General features: G+C 57.8%; 1 protein-coding gene across 2 annotated transcripts; it reads right to left on the reverse strand.

The window, feature by feature from the left end:
* Window positions 1-3,163: 3,163 nt before the first annotated feature.
* NLGN3 (neuroligin 3) lies at window positions 3,164-24,518 on the reverse strand. 2 transcript variants are annotated; one of them, XM_066334015.1, is made up of 6 exons: window positions 23,792-24,518; window positions 15,687-15,746; window positions 12,893-13,042; window positions 11,007-11,192; window positions 6,305-7,094; window positions 3,164-5,895 (listed from the first exon to the last, which is right to left on the reverse strand). In XM_066334015.1, exons 1-6 carry the CDS (start codon window positions 24,267-24,269, stop codon window positions 5,058-5,060), a joined length of 2,502 nt encoding a protein of 833 aa, XP_066190112.1. In that variant the 5' UTR covers window positions 24,270-24,518; the 3' UTR covers window positions 3,164-5,057. The 2 variants fall into 2 exon arrangements, with proteins under 2 accessions (XP_066190112.1, XP_066190113.1); XM_066334016.1 differs by lacking the exon at window positions 15,687-15,746 and having other exon boundaries at window positions 23,792-24,517.
* Window positions 24,519-25,259: the final 741 nt, after the last annotated feature.

A 25,259-nucleotide genomic window follows, 5' to 3' on the forward strand; every position in this document is an offset into this window, starting at 1 on the left:
GCTGCATTCCTTTGCAAGCCAGGCACATGCACCGTGGCGGAGCCCTGCTCTCTAGCGGGGGTGACTCTGAGTATACCCCCCCCGCTCCTGGAGCACTTCGATTCGCTGCTGCAGGCTGCCGGCTGGTCCCTGGGAGGCACCAATACCCAGATTTAATGTGTAAAAGTCCAGCCAAGAAAAGGCAAACAGCTCGTCAACGATTAACCTGCTGGCCCGCTTCAAGGTCCCGGCGCCGGGCACCCCATGTGGGACACAGCGATCCTGCGGCTCATCCTGGGCGCCAGGGCTGCCGGAGCCATTGCATAAGGGTGACAATGCTGCCGGTGTCTCCCGCGTGGGGACGGCGTGGTGGCACTGTGGAGCGGCTGAGATGCCCCCGCAGTGGGGCGGGGGACAGTGAGATACCGGGGGGCCGGTGGTGCAAGACTGGTTGGGGTTATCGGGGCCAAACTTCTCTCCGATAAGCCACCGCCGCCTGAGTCAGCAGTACCCGGCCAGGAGCGAGAGCGCCAGAACCGCCCAGGTGCCGCAACCTGGATGGGTTCTGGGGGTTATCGGGGCAATATTGGGGGACACTATGGACAAGGGGTTAGTGAGACCAAGCTGGCGTGATCAGGCTGGGCGGGGGTCACTGGGGAGAGCAAGAGGACGGCAGAGTGGTGAGCACTGGGGTGGGCTAAGTGGGACGAAACACGACCGGGAGTTTGGCGCGGGGAGAGGGCTCCCTGGCAGCCAGTCTGTGGGTCTGACTGGAGGGCGCTGGGAACCAGGCTGGAGGTCACTGGGGGTCACTGGGGGCAGGATAGGGGTGACAGGGGGGCGCTGGTAGCCAGGCGGGAGGTCACTGGCGATCATTGGGGGCCAGGACAGGGGTGACCGGGCGGAGCCGGGAGCCGGGCTCGGGGCGGCCCGGGGGCTCGGGGCGGGCGGTGGTCGGTGGTCGCCGGCCGTGGCACCAGGTGGCGCTGCGGGCCCGGGCCGGGGGCAGCGGGGCCGCACCTGCCCGCGGCAGCACCGGCGAGGCTCAGCGTGGGAATACATCTAAAGTGTAGCAAAAATGGAAAAAAAAACCCCAACAAACCAACAGGAAAGAGGAGGAGGAATACGGCCCGTTGCTGTCCAGCACGGTGCCCGCCCACTGTCCTGGCAGGGAGTTGGCTGGGAGGAGCAGAGGCCCCGGGGCTGGGCGGGAGCGGGGGCAGCCCATTGCCTGTTGGCTTAGGTTAAACTGCAAAAGCCATCGGCCAAGGACAGGCTGTGCTGAACAGTGGCCGGCGCTGCCTCCAGTACTCAGAAAGGTGCCCCGCCCGCGACCACGTGGGACAGAAACAGGCTCTTTGTTAATGACGCTAATTGTGAAGTTAATCGGTGTGTGAAGTTGCAGCGAAGAGGTCCAAAACGTGGGCACGTCTAACGCAGACAAGCTGATGAGATGGCAGGACTGAGCCAGCATGCGGATGGCGGGGCTTGGGGTGACGCAGCTGCTGGCACCCTGCGAGGGTCAGAGAACTCGCAGCCCACCAGTGTGTATCGGTGCGATGGACGAAATCAAGCTTGAAGCATCGCTGAAACATCTCCACGGTCAGGAGGACTGTGGAGGAGGCTTCCGGAGTCCCCTTTCCCCGGCTGTTCTGTTCCAGGCAGGGCTGGCCCTGTGAATGGCTCAGCCTCGTCACTGGATGGCCACTGCACTGCAGGGGCTGCTGGGCTTCCAGGATTGGACTAGCAGCAGCAAAGGCATCCCTGGATCCAGGCTGCTGTTCTCGGAGAGACAAAAACCCTCTGGTGTGAGTCAACTGCCAGGAAGGTCACTGGCAGTGGGTGAGCACAGAAATCCTTTGTGCTGCTGCAAGCACAGGGCAGAGGGGGTTGCAGCATAAAACTTAACAGCTTGTCCTGTCTGCCTGTGTGTCTGCGCTTCTGGGTACATCAGAGGTGTGGGGAACAGGACCAGGGCACTATCCCAGTGATGCTTCTGTGAAGAGCAGCATCCCTCCATTCCTGCTGGCTGTGAATCCTCGAGTAGCCAGAGGCCAGCCACAGGTCACTCACTCCCTCCCATGCCAGGGACACCTTTGCAGTTGAGTTCCCTTATGGTTCTCCTTGCCAACAGCCCTAAACATGTCCCCTGAAGCAGAGGATGTCCCTCAGTTGTCAGACAGATGTTAACTGTTCATACCCTCTGCGATACAGTGTCCCTTGAGCTTTGTCAGGTCTCCAAAGAAAAGCTGTTGATGGTCAAGGACACCCTGGACAGATGGCAGCCTCAGGAGTTTTGCAAAGGCAGTAGCATGATAGCAGTGGGTTGTCTGTCACCAGCTTGCCTTGGGGTCCTAGTAGGGTTGGCCAGGCTGTCACATGTGGCAGCATGCAGCTGAGGCTGTGCAAGGATGAGGAGAGGGGACAGAAAGGCAGGACAAGCCCCTAATCTGCAGCAGAAAGGCATCGCCCCTTCAAGAGGGCACTAGGCACCCTGTGAGGTGCCACAATGGGCAGCACCAGGGCTTTTAGGGGGGTCCAGCACAGAGTCTGGAGCATAGTGCTGAACAGGGTGACATGTGCCTGTGGCACTGGAGCTGCAAAAGTCGTCCGGGGCAGAAGGGCAGAGCCCCACACTCAGCTTTCTGCACAGCCTGTCCCCCTGCCTGCCCTGGCTCCCCTGGCTCGGGGCCTCTGCCCTGGCTCCAGTGTCTGCACGCTGCCTGGAGGCAATTCGGCCCCCCCACTCCGTTCCTGGTTTCCATGGCAACTCCAGTTGAAATTATATTAAAAAGAAATGAAACCAGCAGCTTTTCTGTTTGGCAAGGAGGGGGAAGGGAGCTCAGCTGGGAAAGGCTGGGGAAGGAGTTTGGAGTTTGGAATGGGCTGTGGGACAGATGCATCCTCACATGGGGCCCCAGTTCTGCGGGCAGCAGGACTGAGGGGATGTGGGGACACCTCCCCACTGTGGCACTTGCTGTTGGCAGTCCAGGATGGTATGGTGAAGCTGGCACGTGTGCTGCACTGGGGGTCCAGCACCTTGACATGGTGGGGTGATACCAGGGTCCTCCTGCTGCCTCTCTGGGGTGGGTGCCAGGGACATGAGCACCAGCACAAGGCACCTCACCCAGCCTGGCAGTCCCCAGGCTCTGCACGCTCCAAGAAGAGGCTAGACACACTGCTATTAAAAATATCATTTCTGTTTTATTTGGAATCTGTTACTCTGCGCGGGTGACAGGGTATAAATACATTCTCCAACGAGCATCCTCACCCTCAGCCCTGCGCGGGGTGGGGGCTGGGGCGGGGTGCAGGGCAGATGTTGTGCTGGCCCCAGGCAGTGGGGCCAGCAGGGCCATCGATGCGCTGGCCCCAGACAGTAGGGCCAGCCGGCACCGGTGCGTCACGGCCGCCAGCACGGGCAGCGTCTGCCAGCCGGACCGTCTTGCACAGGGACAAGATATGGTGTCTCCACAAGGACCTGTCCCTTTCTCCTGCCTCCCCATGCCTCAGATGCTAGTATTCACCTTGGGGGGCTGAGACTGGGGTACCCCCACGTGGGATCCCCTGCAGCTCCTTCTCCATGCCCAACCACACCAAAGCCGCTTGCCTAGAGCCATGTGTGGTTCTGTGGCCACAACAGCCCAGCAGATGCCCCAGCCCCACACAGGCTGCATCACCCCCAGAGTCCCTGCCCAGGCATCCGTTCCAGCTGCACATCCTGGATGCCAGAGCTGGGGTCACCCCACGATGGGGTAAAGGCCCCAGTGGAAGCAACCTAGGAAGCAGAGTTGACGTTGGTGAGCAGCTCGCCGTGCTCCTGTCACCCCACTCCTGCCGCAGGCTGCAAACCACTGGCTCTGCTCTCGGGCAACAGCATGGGCAAGGAGGGCACAGCATGGCCCTGGGGCAGTGGTGAAGGGATGTGGAATGGTCCTGGGGGAGCAAGGCGGGGTGAGGAGCATGAGGGGCTATCCTGGGTTCACCAGAGTGAACAGACAGTGCTTGGAGCAGGTGATGCCCACGCAGGGCAGTGGGTGGCAATGGCCAGTGGTGGCAGTGAGGGACTGGGGCAGGGGTGCTCGCAGGCAGGCCGTTGGATAGGCTTTTTGGCTGAGATACGTGGGCACGGGTGACAGAGGAGGGAAAATATCAAAAAATACAAAAGAGCGCAGCCCCACAGCGCAGGAGGCACTGCCCTGCCTGGTGCCCACCCATGGCAGGCAGGCGCCATGGGGGGCCGGCACCGTGCGCACACGCTGGCTTCTAACTGGCTTTTTATTTTATATCAAGAACACTTGGTTTTAAAATCTTTACAAAGGACAAAACGCGGCGACTCCGTTAGTGTGTAAAGAACTAAAGATCTGCTTAAAAAACGTCTCTGCAAAGAGAAATGACTGACACAAAAGAGATTCTCTGCAGCGCAAAGAGGGGCAGAGGTGCCAAGTCTCCAGCCCAGGGCCCTGCTCCCAGGGTCCCTGAGCCCCGGCACCAGCCCCAGTGCCCGCATCCAGCACAAGGCCAGGTCCCTGGACCCTGCCCATTCCCTCTGCCTATAGCACCATGGCCTGGGGCCACTTCTCAGCACAGTGAAGGAGCCTTTTCCAGGGCTGTCAAGATGCCTGGGGATGTCTGGGCACTGGCCGAGAGGGATGCCCAGCCCCGCTCCTCGTCAGTCCCAGGGTGCTCGGTGGGCTCAGCACTGGGGATGTGATCGCCCCACTGGGAGGCACAGCCATGGCACTGGGAGCCCCGTGGCCATTGACAGTGGGGTACCCCTGCCCACCTGCATAGGTGGGTTGTGCAGGGTTACACCATGTCCCTCCTGCACCCCACTGGCGTCCCGGGGCAACCCGTGGGATCCTGAGGCCAGGAGAGTCAAAGCACTTCTCAAAAGTTAGATAGGAACAAAAGAAAGCGCTGGGGCCGCTCTGGGACCCCACAGGTCTCTGGGCTGGGAGCTGCACCATCCGTGGGCGCCGCCCCTCCATCTGGGGGCTCCGTGGGCGCCGCTGGTCCCTCTGCCAGTGTCTGCTGCGTGTGTGTGCGTGCGTGCATGCGTGTGCGCCGGCGGCGGGCAGCTATACCCTGGTGGTGGAGTGTGAGTGCGGAAGCCCCGTGCTGTTGAAGCCGGCGGTGAAGGTGTTGTAGGGGTGCAGGGTCTGCAGCCCCACCAGCGAGTTGGGGATCATGGTGATGGTGTTGGGGGTCATAAGCGGGATGTCATCCGGAGAGCGGCGCAAGGTGAGGGTGTAGTCGGGCAGAGCAGCCAGGCGCAGGGTGTCGTGGGATGGAACGGCTTCGCACTCGTGGTGCCCCTGGCTCACCTGCAAGGAGGGCATCTCCTCATCAGGCGCGTGGGCGATGTCGTTGGAGGCGCCGCGCTGCGGGCTGGGCTGCCGGTGCGTGTCCTGCCGACGCTTGTCCTTGCGGTAGTAGAGGGCGGCGAAGGCCAGCACATTGAGGAAGAGGAGGGAGGCGCCCACGGCAATGGTGACGCTCAGTTCGGTGGAGTAGTCGCGGGGGCTCTCGAGCAGCGTGCCTGCCTCTTGCTCTGGGCTCCACTTCTCCTTGCTGTTCTCGCTGTTGTAGGCGGGCGAGATGGCGGGGCGCTTGGTGGTCCAGATCTTGCTGTTGGGCCGGCGGGTGATGTGGGAGTTCTGTGTGGTGTCGGGTGGTGGCACTTTGGTGGTGGTGGAGGTGTAGTGGAACATATCGTGCAGGTTGTACAGGTGGGGAACCAGGTGCTTCCAGAAAGCCACCTTGGTGGCCCGGTAGTGGTCGCGTACCCGTGGCTTCAGCCCAATGTGCAGGTACAGCTGGTCACGGGGGTTGTACTTGGACCAGGCCACCTCCTCAAACCGGTTGGCCTTGGTGTGGATGAACTTGGTGTCCTGGGGGACAGGCTTGTTGGGGTCCCTGTGAAACACAGGTAGAACAGAACTAGCACTGGGAAAAGCCAAAGATGCAAAGAGGGAGAGCTGGATGCAGAGACAGACACTGAGGGGACCTTTGCAAGTGGTGGCACAGGGTGGGCTGGCAAAGGGTCTTGAATGCAGCACCCAACCCTAGATTAAGTCTCACCCATGATAACCAGGGCCAAAAAGCCTCCCCCACCCCTGTGGCTTGGCTGGGTCCTGTCCTAGCACCTGGCCATGATCTAAGCTTCTCACTTTGTGGTTGTTGCCATGGCCCCAGTGAAGGTGCAGCACACGGGGACCTCTGGACACAGGGAGCTCACTGCCCCACACCAGGCATGATAACCCCCCACCACAGCACAGCCCCAGCGGGTGCAGACCCCCAGGGCACAGCACCCATCCCCACTCACCCTGTCTTGGCAAAGTTGGTCCAGTAGGTCATCACTACAGCGCTGAGCATGACGTCGTTCTTGGAGAAGTTGCAGGGAAAGAGGTCTGTGGGGCCAATCATGGGGATCCCAAACACGTAAGGCACCTCATCCCCGTGGGCTGCATCGGACCATGCAGGCTTCATCAGGCTCTGGCAGTGGTGGTAGAAGGCGTAGAAGTAGGTGGGGGAGCCGTAGCGGGCATGCAGGTCAGCTGTCACCACGGATGGTTCTACCCACTGGTGGTCAGTGAAGAGGGCCACCAGAGTTTTGCGACGTGTCTCAGGGTTGTCCCTGTCGGCCCAGTCCGTGTACATGAACTTGATGGTCTCTCTCAAGGTGTCCTTGCCCTCAGGGTAGCCATACAGGTTGTCTACAAAGTTGGAGACTGAGTAGTCAAAGTCACTGCCTGAGACACCATCCTCAGGGTCCACCACGCCCTCCACAAACTTCAGCCCTTCACCCTGGTTGACCCCCAGCATGATATCATAGTTGAGGAACTCGCCCTGCTCCATCAGGATCTCTGGGTCATCCGGGATCACATCCCCGTCAATGACTGGCCCGAAGGCCACGTGGTAACGAGCTGGCTGGATGTCTTGCTCTACCAGCTCCTTGGCACTCTTCTGCCGCAGGCAGTCCACCATGTCCACGGTGTCCAGCACATTGCAGCCCACCTTGTCAGCCAGCATGCTGGTGTACTTCACAGGCTGGTAGTTCACTGCCCAGCTGGAGAGCGCGGAGCCGCTCTGGATGATGGCTCTCTGGAAGAGACCTGCAACACAGGCAAGGAGAGGAGGAAGCTCTCAGCAGGGTTCCAGTATCCCAGTGCTGCAGTGCAGGATGCAGCACGGAGAAGGCATTGATGCTCTTGTACCCCTGCAGGGACCCAGCACTCCAGCCCACACCTGGCCTTGTCCCTGAGCTGTGCTGCCTGCTGAGCTGGGCTCACACAGGGCTCAGCTCGGGGCTGCTGTGGGGATGGCAGGATGACAGCTGGGAATGCAAGTGGGTGCTCCTGGAAGCACCCAAGGGCTGCTGTGCTCGCTGAGGATCCCACTGCAGGGGATGACCCAGCATCCCTGTCCTGGTGTGGGGAGAAGAGGGGCCCTGGTTGCATTACAGCCTGGCCTTGCCAAGCAGCCTGTGCTACCCCAGCCACCCCAGGGATGTGTTACCTGAGCCCCCGAGAGGCACATCCTGCCCTGGCTCAGCACCATCCTGCAGCCAAGGTCAGCACCTGCTTCACTGAAGAGCCAGGCTGTGGGCTGGCAGCAGTGGGAGGGTTAATGCCTGCTTGGGGACACTTAACCCTGCCGTGTCCCACCCCACTGCTTTGTCAGAGTCCCCCTCGACCCCCTCCCTGCTGCTTCCTGCCCAGCTGGGGCTGCTCAGTGCCAATCCAGCCCTGCAGGAGCATGCTGCCAGATGCACAAAGAGGGCCTTTCTGCCACCAGGAACACAGAGGGAGTGGACTTTCGCCCTGGAAAACGAGGCCACAAAGGCCCTGGCCCAGGCAGAGAAATGCGTGGCTTCGCTCCAGTCCCATGTCAATGGTGCTTGTGCTCAGAATACAAAGGGTGGTGAGGAAGCAGAGCCTCTGGGCCGTGAAAGGCAGCCAGTCCAGGGTGCACCCAGAGGTCCCTGCTCTTTGATCAGCCCTCTCTGCACCCCAAGTGCTGCCTGCACCCCTGCCAGACCCCAGCACTTGCTTGCCATGAGGGACTGTTCCAGGTGATCCCTGAATGGTGCTGGCACAGCAGTGTGGTGGCCATGGGGCTGCCCCTGGCACCCTGAAATGCAGAGAACCCCTGTGCAACCAAGGCTGTGCCGCTCTGCAGAGAAGCAAAGCAGCACCTTCCCGCAACAGAAGTGTTCAGAGGCTCCTGGCTGCCAGCCACCATGTCGATAGCTCTTGTCTGCACGCACAGCCCTCACTCTGCCAAGTACCTGACGTACAGTCCCATGCACTGGGACAAAGAGAAGTCACAAGCTCTGTTTGTCACCTCCTGGTGCCCTAGAAAGCCATACCCAGCCTACAGGCTGGAGACTGGCCATGGGTTTGCTTGCTCTGCACCATCATCCACGTGCCAAGGAGCCAGGATGGGGTTTCCTGGCTCCCTGGAGATGCTGTCCCAGCAGCACCTATTGCGCCCTGCCAGCAGCATCACTTCCCAGACAGACCCACCAGGCTGGGCTCTGGCTCTGCCCACCACTGCCTGGGGAAGTACAGGGCACCTGATGTCACCAGTAGCTGGTCATGTCCCTGATGGAGCCCCTTTGCCATGTCTCTGCATGGTCACATCCTGATCCAGAGGGAGCCAGGACTCTGTGAGACTCATGTCCTCCCTCTCCATGCCAGCACCTGACTGAAGCCTGACAAGCACCCCAGGGAGGCATCAGCACCCTGCACTCCACACTGGACCTCTCCAGCCTGCTGAGGTCTGGGCAAGAAGGTGAAGTTCTGCCTTTCCTTCCTGTTCCCCTCTAAGGTGAGGGTCCAAACACACCCTGCCTCCTGCAGGACTGGCTGCCACAGGATAGTGGAATCAAGTGGTGGGGCCAGGGCTCTGCCAGAGCGTGGTTAGAGCTGCAGATTGCCACCAGCTGCTGCCAGCTCCTGATTTCCTCTTTGATTTGCCCAGTAGCTGAGACTGGAAACACTTCTGAGGGTGTCTGGAGCAAGGCCTGCTCAAAGCAGAGTGCTGGGTGCCTTGTCCAGTTGAGATCTGGAGGGCTGGCAGCAAAGGGCAGAAGCCCCCATGGAGAAAGGGCAAAGGAAGCAGATAAAGTTTGCCTGGCAAAGACTCCTCCTGCCCTGGCATGGCTGGCTGGGGAGGAAAACAGCACTTTGGTCACTGATGAGGGATCAGAGTGACCCTACAAGGCCTGAAGCTGGCAGGGAGCTGTGGATTTCCCCAGCAGCCAGACCCAACATGTGCTGTACAAGCCTTGTGTCTGCCCCTTGCAGCACCTGGCAGAGCAGGCACAAATCAGCAGCTTCATTAATGGCTTGTGATCACTGGAAGTTTTATTTTGATGCAGTAAAAACAAACCCACCTGTTCTGCAGGCTGCAACTTAGCACAGCTCCCACGCTGTGTTCCAGAGCCAGCTACCCATCCCTGGGGATATGGGTGCTCTGGCACAGGGAGTTTTTTGAGGTCATTTTACGGCCATTTGGCTTTATGAGACACTGGCTGAAGCACTGAGCACTCCCCTGTTGCCTCACAGCATTTACAGCCAGCAGCAGCTCCCCTGGCCCAGCAGTGAGGACACCAGAGGCACTGGGGCTGGATGGGCCACCAGAGGATACATCATGCAGGTGAAAGGCCTAGTGGTATTAAGTGTAGCATCACCTGAGAAGTGCATATACAGGCAGGACTATTTTTCATGGCTGAAAAGTCACAAGGAGCAGCCCCATCAATCCACTCTCAGCCTCTCTTCCATGCTGCTCCATTCTGGACCCCTGCAAGAGGCTGGGGCCACCTGGGCAGCCAAGCACACACTCCTGCACTCCTATGATGGAAAGGAGCACCCTCAGAAGCATTGAGAGTGCATTACACCACAGTGTTCCCTTCCCAGCCTCTCACACACAATATGGGCAGAGAAAACACTTCTTCTTTCTGCAGCAGCTTTCAGCCTGTAAAAGACTCCCCATCATCAGCCATCAGCCCTGTTGAGGTTCTGGAGGTCTCTGTTCCTGTGATTCCCAGGCTGTTGAGCAGGGCAGCAGCTCTTCACATCAGCTTCGAGTGCAATTTGCTGTGTGCAAATTTCTGCAGGGCAGACTCATGCCCGTGTCTACTGCTTACACATGTCCTTTTCTCCTCAGCATCACACTTGGGGACACAGCACTGGAAGATGGCTGCACCCTCATATAACACTCATGAGCAGATCCCTGGCAGGCTGCTCCCCTGTGGAACATATCCAGTTCAGGCTTTACTCCTATAATTTTCTTTAGGAGGTTTATCAAAAAACACCTCTAGTCTCACAGTTATTTTTTTCCCCCTCAGTACTTGATGTAAATGTCTTTGCAGGTGGTTTACATGCATTTGCTCTTATTCCAACGCAATCTTTCAGCATAAATAATTCCCTTCTTTATTTAGAGTAAACACTCTGCTATATTTACAGATATTAATCATATTACTTCCACCTGTATTTTGCTAGGCACAGCACTTCCAGCTCTCCCAGTCTCCCAGCATAGGGCCTTCCATCCCTCCCCAGGCTCAGGAGGGAGGTCTGGGCTGCTCTGTCTTCCCCTCTATTTCAATATGAGTATCTTTCATTTGAATGAAATCTTGAATGAATATCTTTCCTAGTACTGAGATCCTTGTTCCCAGTGCCCTGCATGATGCCCTCCACCACCTCCACACCTTGGAAAACCTGAACACCAGGGCAGTTCACCACAGGAGGGGTCCACACCTCTCCCCATGCCCAGGTGCTGGCTCTGGGCTGCAGCTTTGTTCACAAGGAGCACCCACTCCATCCCTGGCTCCCACATGCTCTGCCACTGGCCTCTTTCTGCCCATGAAGAGAAGGTTTTGCTTCCCAGTCCTGGTGCAGGCTCTCACCGGTGACTGATTAGAAAGCAGCCCTGACTTTGTCAGGACCCGGGTGGGCTCCCCTCCCCATGTTAGCATCAGTTTGCTCTCAGCTGCAGCAGCCTCAGGCACGGCTGACACCTACCTTCCGAGTGGTGGGAGAGGGTGAGCAGGCTGACGCAGGAGGCACCGATGCCGGAGCCGAAGACTGTGATCCGCAAGGGATCTCCCCCAAAGAAGGCGATGTTCTCGCTGACCCAGCGCAGCGCCTGGATCTGGTCCAGCAGCCCGTAATTGCCCTTGGCAGCCTGGTCTCCCGTGCTCAGGAACCCTGAGGATCAAGGGGAGCCTGGTTAGGGATGAGGAAACAGGGAAAGTCTTGATTTCCCACCTCCCTTCCCCAGACATAGGGCAGCTTCTGTGGGACCCTATCCCACCGTGAGACCCCATCCCACCGTGAGACCACGCTACCAAGAGTTTTGTGAGTTCTAAGCTGGAGCAGGGACACCATTGAGCTCCAGCCACTCTCTGCACAGCGCAGAGGGGTGAAAGGCTGAGAGAGCAGCTGCAGACCTCTTTGGCCTCTTTGGCCAATAACAATCAGTGCAGTGACAGAGTAAAGTGCACAAAGCTCTATCTGACCCATATCACCACCTGTGTTAGAACAGCTCCAGACATCTCACTCAAGCTCCAAGGAAAGCTGAGAAAGCATCGGTGGCTGCAGGCAGGGCGAGTGTGTGCTCAGCCAATGCTTTCCATGGACTAGTGTGGACTGGGGGAGGCTCTATAAATGTAAAGAGGTGGGCTGGGCAGAGAGGAACCGACTGCAGCTTAAAACACAAAGGCTCTCACTGAGGAAGAAGGTGAGAAATGTTTTCAATAGCACAGGAAACACCCAAGATAAGTTATCACTCTTTCGTTTGCTTCGACTTTAAGCAGGAAGCGAAAACCATGGGCCTGAGGTACAATCCAGGCAGGTAACCCCAGCACACAGGGAGCGGCCCCAGGGCTGTGCTGGCGCTTGGAGGTGGTCTGGCTGGGTGTGGTGCACCACTTCGAAGGAAATGATGAAGGTACCACCTAAGTCTAATGTCTCATTGTGACTCATGTGTCTTAACTTTGCACCTATCCCTCTTAAAGGCCAGACTTTTACCATTTAAAAGTTTTGAATAGGTTAACTAGCATCTTCCACCAGAAACTATGGGCTCTGGAGGCCATTAGAGAGATGTGCTGCCCCAGGTACCAGGCAGGAGCCCAGCTGCCAAGGGAGAGCACCATGCTAGGCTGGATGGCCAGGAAAAGAGCCAGCAGCTTGGCTGGAAAGGAGCTTTCCCCAAACCCCTACACCCCTTGTTCTCATGCTGCTAAGGGAAGCAGCAGTGGTGTTCCACACAAGCCTCCTGTGTCTCAACCCCTGGGGCCTTCTGCTGCTTCAGGCAGGGGACTGCGTCGCCTTTTGACCCTCTGTCCTCATTTTGCCTCTCTAAGTCACCACTGCTTTTGGAAACAGGACTGCCACCCTCCTCTGCGTGGCACCTGACACCCTTCTGTGGTCTCCACTGCAGACAGCCACATCACGATGGATTGTTGAGGGGGTCCCAGCAGTGCAACTGGCTTGGAGGCTGCCCGTGTCCAGGGATGGAGAGCTGCCAGGTCCCCAGGACAGCCAGGCAGCACCCGCTGGCACCTCACCGCTCTGAGCCCTCTCAGGAGGAGATGCTGGGTAAACACATTTATTATTCATTGAACCACAAACCAATATTTGCTTTCAGTTGAGCCAGTTTGTGTAAATGAGCCGGGGGGGGGCTGGTGCCAGGACCCAGACTAGGCTGTGACCGTGTGCTGGGGGCTCTGCCACGTGGCACTGGCTGGGCTGCCAGGACAGAAGGCAGGGACAGTGCTCACAGAGCATCCCTCCGGACTCTAACACCCCTCTCCAGCCCCTTCCCGGCTGCTCTGAGCCCCGTCACACACAAGGGCTGTCCCACTGTGACGGCACTGACGGCTCTGCCCACGCCAGGCAGCTCGTACCCAGCACTCCAACGCGGTAGTTGAGGGTGATGACAATCACGTTCCCGTAGCTGGCCAGGATGCTGCCGTCTATCATGTTCCCCGTGCCCTCCATGTACGAGCCACCGTGGATGTACACCATCACCGGCTTGGCTCCGCTGTCCCGGATGTCTGGAAGGAGAGGTGGTTAAACACAGGACAGCACCGATGGCCACAGCACCCTGCCCGACAGGCAGACCAAGTACAAGGGCAATGCTAGCTGCCAGGACCAGGGAGGGGGCTTAGGAGCCAAAGGCAGAGCTCTCCTGGGGGCCACAGCATGGACCCCCAAAGCCAAACACTGCGGAACCAACCCTGCCAGCCCCTCTCTGGGAGGTGGCTGTTGCTGCACTGTCCCCACACTGCTGTCCCCTCAGGGGTCTGAGCATGTGAGGGAGGGACACTTGGCTGGACCCCACTGCTCTTCCCCAGAGCTGGGCTCTGGCGTTGTGTGGGAGCCAGATCAGGTGTGCCGTGGGTGGGAGCTGCAGAGTCCAGCCCCAGGATGCAGCCCCATGTCCTGTCTTTGGCTGGACCCAAGCACTCCGTGAGTCCTGGAAGCTGGCATTGCGGAGGGGGGCAGGGATGGGGGTGTGCAGGACCTAGAAGGCGGTGGGGGGGCACTGATGTGTGCTCCAATGTCTTTACTCTCCCACTCCCCATTCCCCTGGGAAGGCAGAGACCTGCCTGTCTGGATGTAAACCCACGGCACCCCAGTGCCCAGACACAGACATGGTGATGAGGCAGACAGTGTATGCACGTGTGCGTGTCAGGGAGGTGAGCACTGCGTCTGGACGAGGACAGAGCATGAGGCATGGAGTGAGGATGAGGAATGGGACCCTGTGGACCGGGGAGGAAGGACTGTGGGAGCCTAGAGCACAGGGAGCAGCCATGCTCCCTCTCTCAACTTCTCCTGTCCAGGGGACATCCTGCCCCTAACTGCCCCACTGGCTGGTGACCCCTCACAGAGCCATGGGAATAACAAGTGAATAACATCTGTGCTTGGGCTCCTGGTGCATCCTGCCTGTGTCACACAGACGAGGCAGCAGCACCCGCCATGGAGACATCACCAGGTCCCACATGCCTGCACTGCCCAGTCCTGTCCTGGGCTGGTGACCCAGCACCGATGGACTTTGTCCTCCCTTGTGCTCACTCACGCCCAGCACCTTGCTGGGGTGGGCTGGCAGTGCCTGCTTGGCCTCAGCTGCCCCAGGCAGCTGCTACTCCCTGCCTCAGCAGTGCAGCACAGTGTCCCACCAGGATGGGGACTCTTGGGGCACAGCTACACCAACACCAGTGCCTGGCTGGGCTGTTCGTGCTCCCTCACTCCCACCTAACCCCTGGCCATGTCCACTCTTCCCCGTGGCTTGCCCATTGCAGGGGGCTGCAGGCCAAGCTGATGGGTATCTCTGGCCATTCTCACCTCCAGCTGTGGCCCACAGCATGGCTAAAGGTGGCATCCCATACAGAAAAACCTCTTTCCTCCAGGAGAACGAGGCTATGCCAAACCCAAAACTTGTGCTGGCTCTTTTCCTATTGCCAGAATGTAGCCAGACAAATGCACAGACCAGGGGAGCAAAAAGTGCTTGCAGCTCCTCCAGGACAGACATTGCCTGTGAGGCAGAGCTACATCAGGACAATTTATTTTTCAGGATCACCTGAAATATGAGGGGCAGGAACATTAGTGCCTGTGCCCATGTCTTCTCCTTCATCCTGCACCTGCTCCCTGACACACAAAGGGCCCTCCTCACAGCAGAATGTACAGAGATGTACCAGGATATAAACAGCTCTGAACTGCTGCAGCACATTTTGGTGTGCGTGGATTTAGCACAGTCGAGTCACTCAGGCTGAATGCCAGTTTACACCCTGGTACAAGAGATCATATGAGGCACAGGTTAGCTGGAGTAAACAACAGGGTTTTAGTACTGCCAAGGAAAAAGTTTTTCATTTATTTCTCAGATCTTAAATGCCACCTGCCAGGACTTGTTCGAGCTGCCCTGGGCCTTCTGCACCCCATGAGGCTTTACTGTCCTCAGCACATTAGGGCTGCACCCTGGCCAACCCTTCCTCCTACCTGCTCATCACATCTTTGCAGCCAAACACGCCGACACCATAACCTGCAGACAAACCACCCTGTTCTACTAAAAACAGCCCATTCTGCAGCTTGCTTAGTCCTGGCATACATCTAGAATCACATCTGCTTGAAAGGCTACTTGATCTGTCTTGGCTGGTGCTTGTAAGCAAGACCTCACTTCCAGTGGGTGAGGAAGAAGTGAACAAGTGCACCCCGCGTCTCCTGTGCATGGCCAGATGCCCTTTGGCTGCCAAGTGTTCAGGCTGCTGCCACAGCCACAGCAGGGCCAGGCAAGGGTGGATGGGGAGGTCACTGACTCTGGAGGGATGAGGCTGGAGGTGGGATGTGACCGGGCTCAGGGTGAAATGGGCCCAGGTGCCCGAGGGCTTCTCTCCTCCCAAGCTGCCATGCTTCCTCCCTGCCCTCGCTCCAACTGAGCAAGGAGCCAACTTCTCCTAAAGCAGAAAAAAAAAAACCCACACCCCACGAGCTTTCCCCCCCAACATCAGGAAGAGGGGAAGGTCCTGGGTGCCCTGCACAGCCGGCCAGCCTGCCCCCCACCCCGCGCAGTGCCTGGCACGGCAGACAGACACACACAGGGCTCCCTGGGGGTGGCAGCGGATGGCGGGCAAACGGAGCTGCTTTGCTTTGCTTTGCTTTGCTTTGCGTGTCATGCAGTGGCAGCCTCGAACACACAAATACCTTCATCTTCATCACCGTCATTATCCGCTAAGTCCTCGCCCTGTTTCTTAGCGCTGGCTCCTAGGGACCAAACATGAGGAGACAGAACAAAAAGGAAAACGAAAGGAAATAAAAACAAACCAAATAAAAAAGAAAGGAAGAAAGAAAAAGAACACACACACACACAAAAAAAAGAGAATTCAAAAATAGCATGATAGCAGAGACAGTGGGGCCACGCCTGTGCCCCGCAGCACTGCTGGCTACTCACACTGCACCTCTCCCAGAGCCAGGGCAGTGTAGGGCATGGGCAGGACTGCCCCAGGAGTGTGCCAGGATGCAGCTTCACCTGAGCCCCTTCCCAGATCCTCCCTGGGGAGGGCTGGGGTGGCAGGGAAGACGTGAGTGGGGCTGTGGTAGCATCAGCGCTGGTGATGGATGAGTCTCTCAAAGCACTTGCCGATCCTCCTGCATCCCAGCCTGGTCTCCACCTGGGCATGCACCCTCAGCTCCAGGCAAGGCCCTCTCTCCTAGCACCCAGGTGTGAACAGGAGCCCTGCTCCCAGCTCTGCTGGCCCTGGGGACAACTGTCCTCTGCAGAGCTCACACCAAGGGTGGCCCTGCATGGCCACTGACCGCAGGCAGGGCCCTGCCCATCACCTGCACATGCTGTGTGGCTCCTTCTTGTGCCTGGCCACAATCCACTGGTACCACTGCATGAGACCACCACAGCACAAAGGGGTGCCTTATGACAGGTGCTCCCCTGAGCTGCCAGGCTCCATCCTGCACCAACTCCCTCCATACAAGACCAGTTCCATGTTTCACTGAGGATTTCAAAGGCACCAATCAGCTCAACCTTACCAAGGCAGAATCCTAAACATATTAGTTCTGTAACATCCTGAATGCCTTACAGAGTTGTTCTGTGTCCCTTCACCAACGTGCAGTGCTGGGGCATGGGCCAGCCCAGCAGCCCCAGCTGGGCACTGTGGATGGAATGCTGCTGTGGATGGCTTGCAGTGAGCCTGGCACTGCCCAAACTGCAGCCAGCAGGAGCCAGGAGAGATGGCCTGTGGGCTGGCAGGGAGCAGGGGTGCTGAAAAACCTGTGCCAAAACCCCACTCCTGCAAAGAACTGCATGCCGATGTGGACACAAAGGCAAGTGGTGCCATCCCAGTGCTCTGGAGCTCTGAATTTCAGGAAGAGGCTGGGTGTTCTCATCCCCTTAGAACTGCAGACTAATGTCTGCAAGTTCTCTGCTCCCTAATGCCAGAAAAAAACCCAAAACTTCCCTGGGTGATGGTGACTCCAGGATAAATCCCCAGGCAGGATTTATCCACACAGTGCTTACACTGCCCAGTGGCTTTCCCCTGAGACAAGGGGCTCTGACACGTGGCTGATCCCAGGGTCCTGCTGTCCCCACCAACAGGCCCCAATGCCACAGAAAGGGCTTTCACAGCCCCCAGAAAAGCTCCCACGAGCAAGGGGCAAGCCTGTGGCTGCATGGAACTACAGGACTAAATGCACAAAACTGGTCAGAAAGACAAAACTGGGGAGCCGTGCTCACTGTCAGTCTGGGAGTGGCATTCTGCAGGTGACACAGGATGTGGATAAGAGATGGCAGCATGAATGGAACAGAATTTGAATTTAAAAGGAATCTGTGATGGGGGAGGAAGAGATCTGAAATGGCTGTGAGGCAGCTCCATCAGGGGGAGAGGCTTGTAGAAGGCCTTAAGCAGCCATGACCTGCTGAAGAAAGTCTGGAAGAGCAGTAACCAGACACCTCAAAAAATCCAGCAGGGCATGAAAAGTTTGCAGAAGGCTGGGTCGAATGAATCCTGGGAGCAGAGGCATGACGGGAGCTCCAGCAACATCCCAACACATTGAAAGACTACTGTGAGGTGGTGAGGTGGAAGAGCAAGTCCCTCTCAGGCAGCCCTGGGGCTACAGGAGGCAGGATGAGAAGAAAACCTTTATGGCAGAAAGGACAGAAGCACTCGAAGAGGCGAAGAGGCAGCCTGGGGAGGTGTTTAAGACCAGGTGGGACACACTGCCAGAAAGAGGTGAGGTAGAGCTGCTCCTGCCAAGGGATGGATCAGCTGTCTCCTGTGCTGTTCTGATTTTCTCCAAGGCAAGTTTTACCTCCCGACCTATCCCCACCGTGCTCCAGCCCCACCCCTTCGCCTCTTGCTTCACCACCCAGCCATCCTCTGAGCATCTCACATCATTCTCCTTTTTTCACCCAGCACCAACCCATCCCTGTCATCTCTTGCCCCAGCATCTCCCCATTCCTGCTGCCTTCCCTCACTGCCTCCCCAGCCCACCCCCAGCCACACACTTGGCTGGGCTGTGCATCCACAGCCTCTTTGCAGGAGGCTGCAAGCTTGACCTACTGTGTCTTAGGAAGAGCTGCAAGTGCAGAAAGCACTTAAATGACGAAGTACTCAGGCAATATTTGCTAACTAGTGCAATGCACCAACCTCTTGGTACTTTTAATGGAGAGGGATTTCTCTCTAATGAAGACCAGAGCCAGGGAGCCTTGATGCACACCGTGCTTCAGAGTTGAGAAGCTGACCACAAGCAGCTGGAGATCGTTTTCCACTGCCAAAGGCCCTGGTGCTGTTAAAGCCCTGGGTCTGGCCAGGCTGCAGCCCTCCAGCCTGGTCTCCTTCAGGGGACAAAATACTCTGGGCAGATGAGGATGGAGGAATCAGCTATGAGGACTTGTCAGGTTGTAAAAGAGGGCAGTGGACAACATCTCTGTGGCCTGAGCAACTGTCCTGGCTGAGCAGGGAAGGATCCAGCTGGAGACTGCTGCTGCAGAGTTTATGGATGCCAAGGACAAGCCTCCAGCAACCTGAGCTTCAGGCACCACTGAAGAGATGGCAGAAAGTAGCACTTGGGAAGCTGAGCAAAGCAGGAGTGCAGTGATGCAGGTCAGGGAGAAAGGGAACAGCAGTGGCATGTGTGTGTGGTAGATGCAAAGCACAAGCCTCACCCATCAGCAGGAAGGTGCCAGGGTGGTTATGGCCAACACAGACTGTTGTGACCAAGTGGGCTTTCTGCCTCTTGCTGCAATGTTCACCTCCAGCACAACCCACCAAAGCCCCACAGCTCTTGAGAGCAATCACAGCTTCACTTCCCTTACCCAGTCCCACTTTCCACTGGCTACTGTCATGTTCAGGGACACCCAGGAGATCTTCCCCTGCTCTAAAAAAGGCCACCACACAGAGCCCTGCAGCACCCACTGTCATGGGGATGGGTTTAAGCCTGTGGATTCACAGCTGGAAAAACTACAAGTGCTCATGGCTCTTATTCTCCTTACCATCAAAAACACCCTCCACTAACCCAGGTGAATGCCTGTTGTGCCACTTCACTTTAAGCTGACTGCAAAGTGACATCGTTCAGGCCAATATGAAGGATACACACACTATTATCTGAAGGCTCTAGGAATATTTAAGTTCAAGTTTAGTTAAGAAAAAAAAAATCACTTTGCCTGAAACACGGGCATCCATGTTAGATTTATGCCATGTTAAATAAACCATACCAACAGCACTGACACCAGTACAAACAGATAAAGCAGGGTAAGGAGCCTCAGTCCTTCATAGGAGCCTTAATTCTCAGCATTGTGTGGACAAGAGAAGAGTAGGAGCCTGAGGTGACACCTTTCCAGATCCAAATGTCTGTTCAGGGCACCCACAGACAGCTCCAGCACCCTCTCCTCAGTGCGAGCTCCCTGGGGCACCTGTGGCAAAGCAGCCACAATGCTGCAGGGAGCAGGAGCCTCTGATAGCTGCATGCACCTAAAGGTACATTTGCTGCTGTCCACAACATCTCAGCTGCTCCTCTGGGAGTGACAAGGACCAGGACCAAGAACGGTGCAGCTGTTGACCCTGCTGCTGCACAACCCCAGAGGCAGGGACAGCTCAGCTGGGACCTCTGTCCGAGGGCCCTTCCAGCCATCAGCCCTTGCTCCAGGACTGCAGCACACCTTGGTGCTGGCCTGCCCCTCCCTGGAATGATGCAGAGGGGTTATCTCCATCCCTGAGCGGACTCTAAAAGCACTGCATCTTCTCACGCTCTGCTGCCTCTGGCAGCACAAACACCTACCCTCACCTTTGCAAATTGCTCCCTGGAGTGGAAGCGGAGCACCGGGGCGGTGGTCTGCCCTCAGCCAGCTCTGCAAAGCACCAGGCTTCCAGGGGGCTGGGAAGAAGCTTCCAGCAAGGGAGCACTGCAGAATTTGTGCAGCTGTAGGGAAGCCTCAGCTGGTACTTGGACAAGTCAGCTTCTTGGAGAGCGGCGGAGAAGCCACAAGGCTTTTCCCGCAGAGCTGCCAAAGTGCTTCCTTAGCCCAGGAGCTGCTGGGAGCTCCAGCCATCCTCACACAGCAGAGGAAGACGCTGGAGCTGCACATTTGTCTCTGCAATATCGCAGACTCTTCACAGCCCCAGCCAGAGACATTTGGGCATTCGCTAATGAAAACCAGGAAGAGCTGCTAAGTGCAGGGCAACCACATTTTTTCCCCTCCAAAAATGACATCCACCTCCTCACGCCCTGCAGCAAGGCTTGCCCAGGCTGCTGATGAAGGGAAGGAAAAATCATCTTAGCATCTACCACAGCCAAAAACAGACTGGAAGTGTTGGCAGCACAAAGCATGGGGTAGAGCTGCATTTTGCACATAGGTACTGTACTCTCAGGGTGCGTGTGTGTACGTGGTCTTTGGGTGGGCAGCACTATTTTTGCAGCAAAATCTGAGCCTCAAATGAGCCTCATTGCTGTCAGCTCCCCTGGCACCATGCATGGTGCTCTCAAAGCACTGCTGCCCTGTATTGCTACCAGAGAAGGAGCCAGTGTGTATGGAGGAGACTGGCATTTAGAAAATTTCCATATAGGAAATTACTGTGGGCAATTGGCAAGGAAACAGGGATGTTTTTCTGTCCCAGAGATAAACAAGCATGACTGATAAATTCTCAGTCCTTTGTCTGATCTGAAATACACTGAGCTTAGGGATGGCAGAAGTCATGAGAACTCCAGTAAGGTGGGAGCTGAGGCATTTTCAACCACCAAAATACTGTTCTGTGAGAGGAGCGCTTATCACTGCTCGTCTGTGGCCTTAGAAATAGTAATCATGATTATTCCAGAATGAGTCAATGTTCAAACGTTCAACCTGAGGAAATCAGCACTGCAGGTAAATTACCCTTTCCCCAATCATTACTAACCTAGGATACACAATGAGGAGTGTGGGAGCTTCTGCATTTCATCACAAGTGACTCAATTAATTCAAGCCAACAGCTACCAGAGCCTGGCCAGAGCTGCAGGGAAGTGCCAGTGTCGGGGTGCTTTAATTCTCAGTATGCCACACCTGGATGTCCAAATAGTTGGCACTGGGGATCTGCTGCTCCATGAGTCAACAGAACCCAGTGGGGGCAAAGGGAATGTCTCTCACTGGGGAAGTGACCAGAGGCAACCACAGATGGGCTGCAAGGAAACCCTGCCCGTGAGCAGAGCCAGCAGGGAGGAAAACCCAGGACATGAGCACACCCGAGGTGTTTTGTCACACCTTATGTCATCATCCCCTTCTCTGTGCAGTAACCTGGAGCCTGCTCCCCCTGCCCTGGCTGTAGGGTGGGGGTGGTGGGGGTCTGCCAGCCCTGGCAGCCGGTGGGAGGGCCGGGAGAGGAAGTGCTTTGAAGTGGCTGGTGATCACTGGCACAGCCGGCTCCGGAGGCAGCGTGCAGAGACTCCCTAATGTGCCAGCCCTTTCAGGGGCAGCCTTGGCACCCAGAGAGATGGCGTGTGAATAGCCAGGACAGCAACAGGAAAAGCAAAGCAAAGAAACCAAACAACAGAACTAGGGGAAACGGCTGGAAGGAAAGCGCTCCCCAAACCTCCAAGCCCAGCTGCACCGGCCCCGCCAAACCCAGGGGTGCAGGGAGACAGAGGCTGGGATGCAGGGATGCTGCTGCTGCTGCAAGATGCCCAGGACAGCAGCCTGTGCAGGCCAGCTGCCCTGTACTGGGCCTTTCAGAAGAGCTTGGCTGCCTGAACGTCCACACGTTCATCTTTGGGATGCACAGAGCAGCCAGCTCTCCCTGCCTGCAAGGGGGCTGTGTGGAGGGATGGGTGAGGCATTGTGTCTGACACGGGGCCGAGCCAGCTGCCATTTGTACATCTCTACTCCCTTGTGCATGTCACCGGTTGGGAATACAGGATTGTTTAGGGGCAATGGGGGAAGGTCAGGGGAGACAAGGCAAAGCAGAGATGTGTCTGAACTGGAGGTGCTTGGCTGCCCGTGAGGCAGCTAGGGTTCAGGGAAGCTGCTGTGCCATGGGCTGGAGACCAAATCCTTACTGGCAGGACTGGCACTGGCATGGGGGTGTGAGCAGTGGGGAGTAGCCTTGGCAGGCACAAGGCTCAGGGCAGAATCTGCAGCATTTACACAGCCAGGAGAGGCTTTTCACCAAGGAGCTCTGGATGCAAAACGATCAGGGATGCAATGAGGGAAAAGCTCAGCCCAGGATGGACTGCAGTCCCCCATCACACAGGTCCTTCCCTGAGCAGGTCTGTACACTCCCAGTGGGGTAACCCAACCTAAGGGATGGATGCATTAAGTGCTACATGCCCTCAGAGGCTGCCCCTCGTGGCCAGAGACTGGGAAGCTGTCAGTGCCAGTGGGATTAAGGTGGGAGTGCAGGCTCAGCCCGAGAGAGGCTGTTCTGAAAGGCCTGGAGCAACATGAGCATCCTCATGACCAGACTCCAGGCCTATGCTCCCAGCTGGCCAGAGCATCTGTGGGGCTCTTCCCAGTGGGAAGCAGGGGGTGGCAGGGTGGGCTGCTTGGAGGGTCCACAGTCCAGGTGGCAGCACAGAGAGGTGCTGGAGGAGTGCTGCAGGCTGGGGCCCAGCCAGGCACCCTCTCACTCTCTCACTCTCTCTCTCTTTCCTCTCTGTGCCTCTCTGCCGGTCGGCTTGCTACATACCTCCTTTCCTACATATTTTCTTGTTGGGCTTTCGGGTGCATTCCTTGGAAATCCGTTTTACTGTAAAATGAATAAAAGACTACAAAATAACAGGAGGCTCCACTGAGGGGAGTGGGCATGCAATCACAACCACGCTGCTACCCTCCCACCGCCCCCGGGACCGCGGGAAGTGGGGAGGGAGCGTCGCCATGGGAGGAAAACTCTGGGCCAGCCGTGCTGGGCGGGAAGGAAGGCATGATGCATTCCATGGGCCCCAGAGACCGAGGGGTGGACCCAGCCAGCCTGGGAGAAGCCACCGGCCCGCCAGGCTGCTCTGTGTGCAGCAGACCGGCTGCGGGTCCCTTCGGCCCGCTGAGAATCCCTGGGGGCTCCCGTTGCGGTGAGGCTGGGGCGAGTGTGCGGGCAGGCGCTGCCTCCTCTGCCCTCTACTTACAGTTCAGGTGGGATCCCCTACAAAGGAAAAGGTTAGACAAGGAGGCGCCCAGCGCCACTCAGCCTCACCCCAACAGGACCATGCCCCCGTGTGTCCCCGGCACCCCAGGCTCATCGCTCTGCCGCTGTCCCACCGGCGCGCGGAGGAGCAGCCAAGCGATGTGTCTGCCAGTGCATCCCAACCACCCATCCGTACCAGGGCCCAGAAAAGGCCTCTGTGGACCCTTTCTTGCCGGAGCATCTTCCCAGGGAGAGGCAGAGAGTGTTCCTCCCAGCCGCAGCCCACGCCCACAACTAGCGCATGGACCTGGGGAGGGTGGGAAGCAGGGAGGAAGGACGAACTCGAACCAACTCAAGACAGAACCTGGCACTCGGCGCCTGTGGGGAGCACAAATCAGCTTGTCACTCTGTGGATCTGCGGTCAGAGAGTCGGATTCAGATTTAGCAATACAAGAGAGGAACCCGTGACGATGCCATGGAGGTGGAGGGGTGGGACCAGGAGGCGTGGAGGAGCAGGAGCACGCGAGACAGAGATGGCAGCTGAGGGCAAGAGGGCAAGCTGCGTGGCCAGAGAAAGCTTTCTACAAACAGACAGCATGCTGCAGGGTCCACAACCACATGCTTCAAACACAACACCCAGGTGAGACCAACCACTGCTCGGGAGGGGTGGAGTGACCCCACCCTCGCTCTCCTGCGGTCACCCCAGAGGGGACTCACCATCCTCCGTGGGGATGTAGATGTTGAGGTACAGACAGTCCTCGTTGGGGTCCTGGATGTACGTGGCCACGATATCCAAATTGGAGGTAAACCAGATGGGCAGCATGATCTCGGGAACGGCGTTGTGGATGTTCTGGGGGCAGACTGGTGAGAAGTGGGTAGCGTTCCTGATGCCCGACCAGGACGGTGGTGGCTCGGGGGGCATGAATCTCTTCTCCCCGATGGGGGGAGCGGCATAAGGAACCCCCAGGTACTGGTCCACGGGCCCCAGGATCTCACTGGGCAATGGCACGCGCACCCCTCGTAACTTCCCATAGTGCGTGTTGACAGTGGGCGAGTAGACCTGGCCCTCCATCTGCACAACCATCGAGGCAAAGCTCAGGACCCAGAGGGTGAGACGCAGGTCCCAGCTGGCCACCAGCTCAGGCACTTGGAGAACAGGGGGGAAGAGAGGGCTTCTCCAGAGTATCAGCCACATTGTCCGGGAGAAACAGCACCAACATCCAGGCCTGAAGCTCCTGGGGCGAGGTCTCAGAGCAACCCCATCACACCAAGCCTCCGGTTTGCCCACCAGCAACAGACGGAGCAGAAGAGACAGGAGTCAGGAGTCCGCAGCCCAGCCACACCTTCTTCTGGGTGAGTCAGGAGCACGGACGCAGGGAAATGTGGCACCAGCTCCTCACAGCCTCCCAGCTGCCTGCTGCTGCCTGCCTGCCAGTGGCCCAGCCTGGAGGTGACTGCTGATACTGTGGAGAGATGGAGGGAATTAACAGCAGACTTGCTCTGGAAGAGTTGAAGATCTGCAGTGCAGAAGGAGCCAAGATCTCTGGCTGAGCCTCCCACCCATGGGTGCTCATTGGCTCTGCCACCACCCAGACAAGTGGCTCTGGGAACAGGCAAAAGGGGGCAGAAGAAGCAGAGCCTGTGCAGACTCACACACTGTCTGCCCATGCCTGCAGAGCCTGTCCCCCGTGCTCAGGGGCTGCCCAGAATATGGGTGCCAAGAGAAGCAGCCAGTGCCATGTCCCTCCCCAGAAGGAGCCTGTTGGACACCACTGGGGTCAAGCACAGCCCATGCACAAGACCCCACTGGCACCTCTCCTCTCCTGGCTGAGCCAGAGCTGCCTGTGCTCCCTGCCTGGGCTCCAGCACAGCTCTGCTCCCCTGTTCGGGTGCCACCAGCCCTCGTACACCAGCAAACTCGACCCACATGGCAGACACCCATGTCCCCCTATAGTGGGCAAAGCAGTGAGACCCCAGGCAGGAGCCGGGTGCTGGGCGGGCAGGAGGGGCACAGCCGGAGTTCCTGTGTGCATCTGCCCTACGTCCCAGCGCGGGGAGGCAGAGCTCCGCTCCCACGTCCCCGCCCGGGCTGGCAGCATCGGGAGGAGCAGCTGTGGCAGCCCCCGTGGGGAAGGGAGGCGCTGCAGATGGGGACCCGCGGATGTGTGTCAGCGAGCACAGCTCC

This window comes from Sylvia atricapilla, chromosome 21 (assembly GCF_009819655.1).
Source record: "Sylvia atricapilla isolate bSylAtr1 chromosome 21, bSylAtr1.pri, whole genome shotgun sequence".
NCBI classification, from domain to species: Eukaryota; Metazoa; Chordata; class Aves; order Passeriformes; family Sylviidae; genus Sylvia; species Sylvia atricapilla.

Coding starts and splice junctions, on each gene's coding strand:
- NLGN3 (XM_066334015.1), bottom strand. CDS start 24,269: ATGTGGCTGATACTCTGGAGAAGCCCTCTCTTCCCCCCTGTTCTCCAA. Junction 11,193..12,892: donor CTACCGCGTTGGAGTGCTGG/GTACGAGCTGCC, acceptor CTTGATCCTCAG/GGTTCCTGAGCACGGGAGAC. Junction 7,095..11,006: donor CCTCTCCCACCACTCGGAAG/GTAGGTGTCAGC, acceptor CCTGTGTTGCAG/GTCTCTTCCAGAGAGCCATC.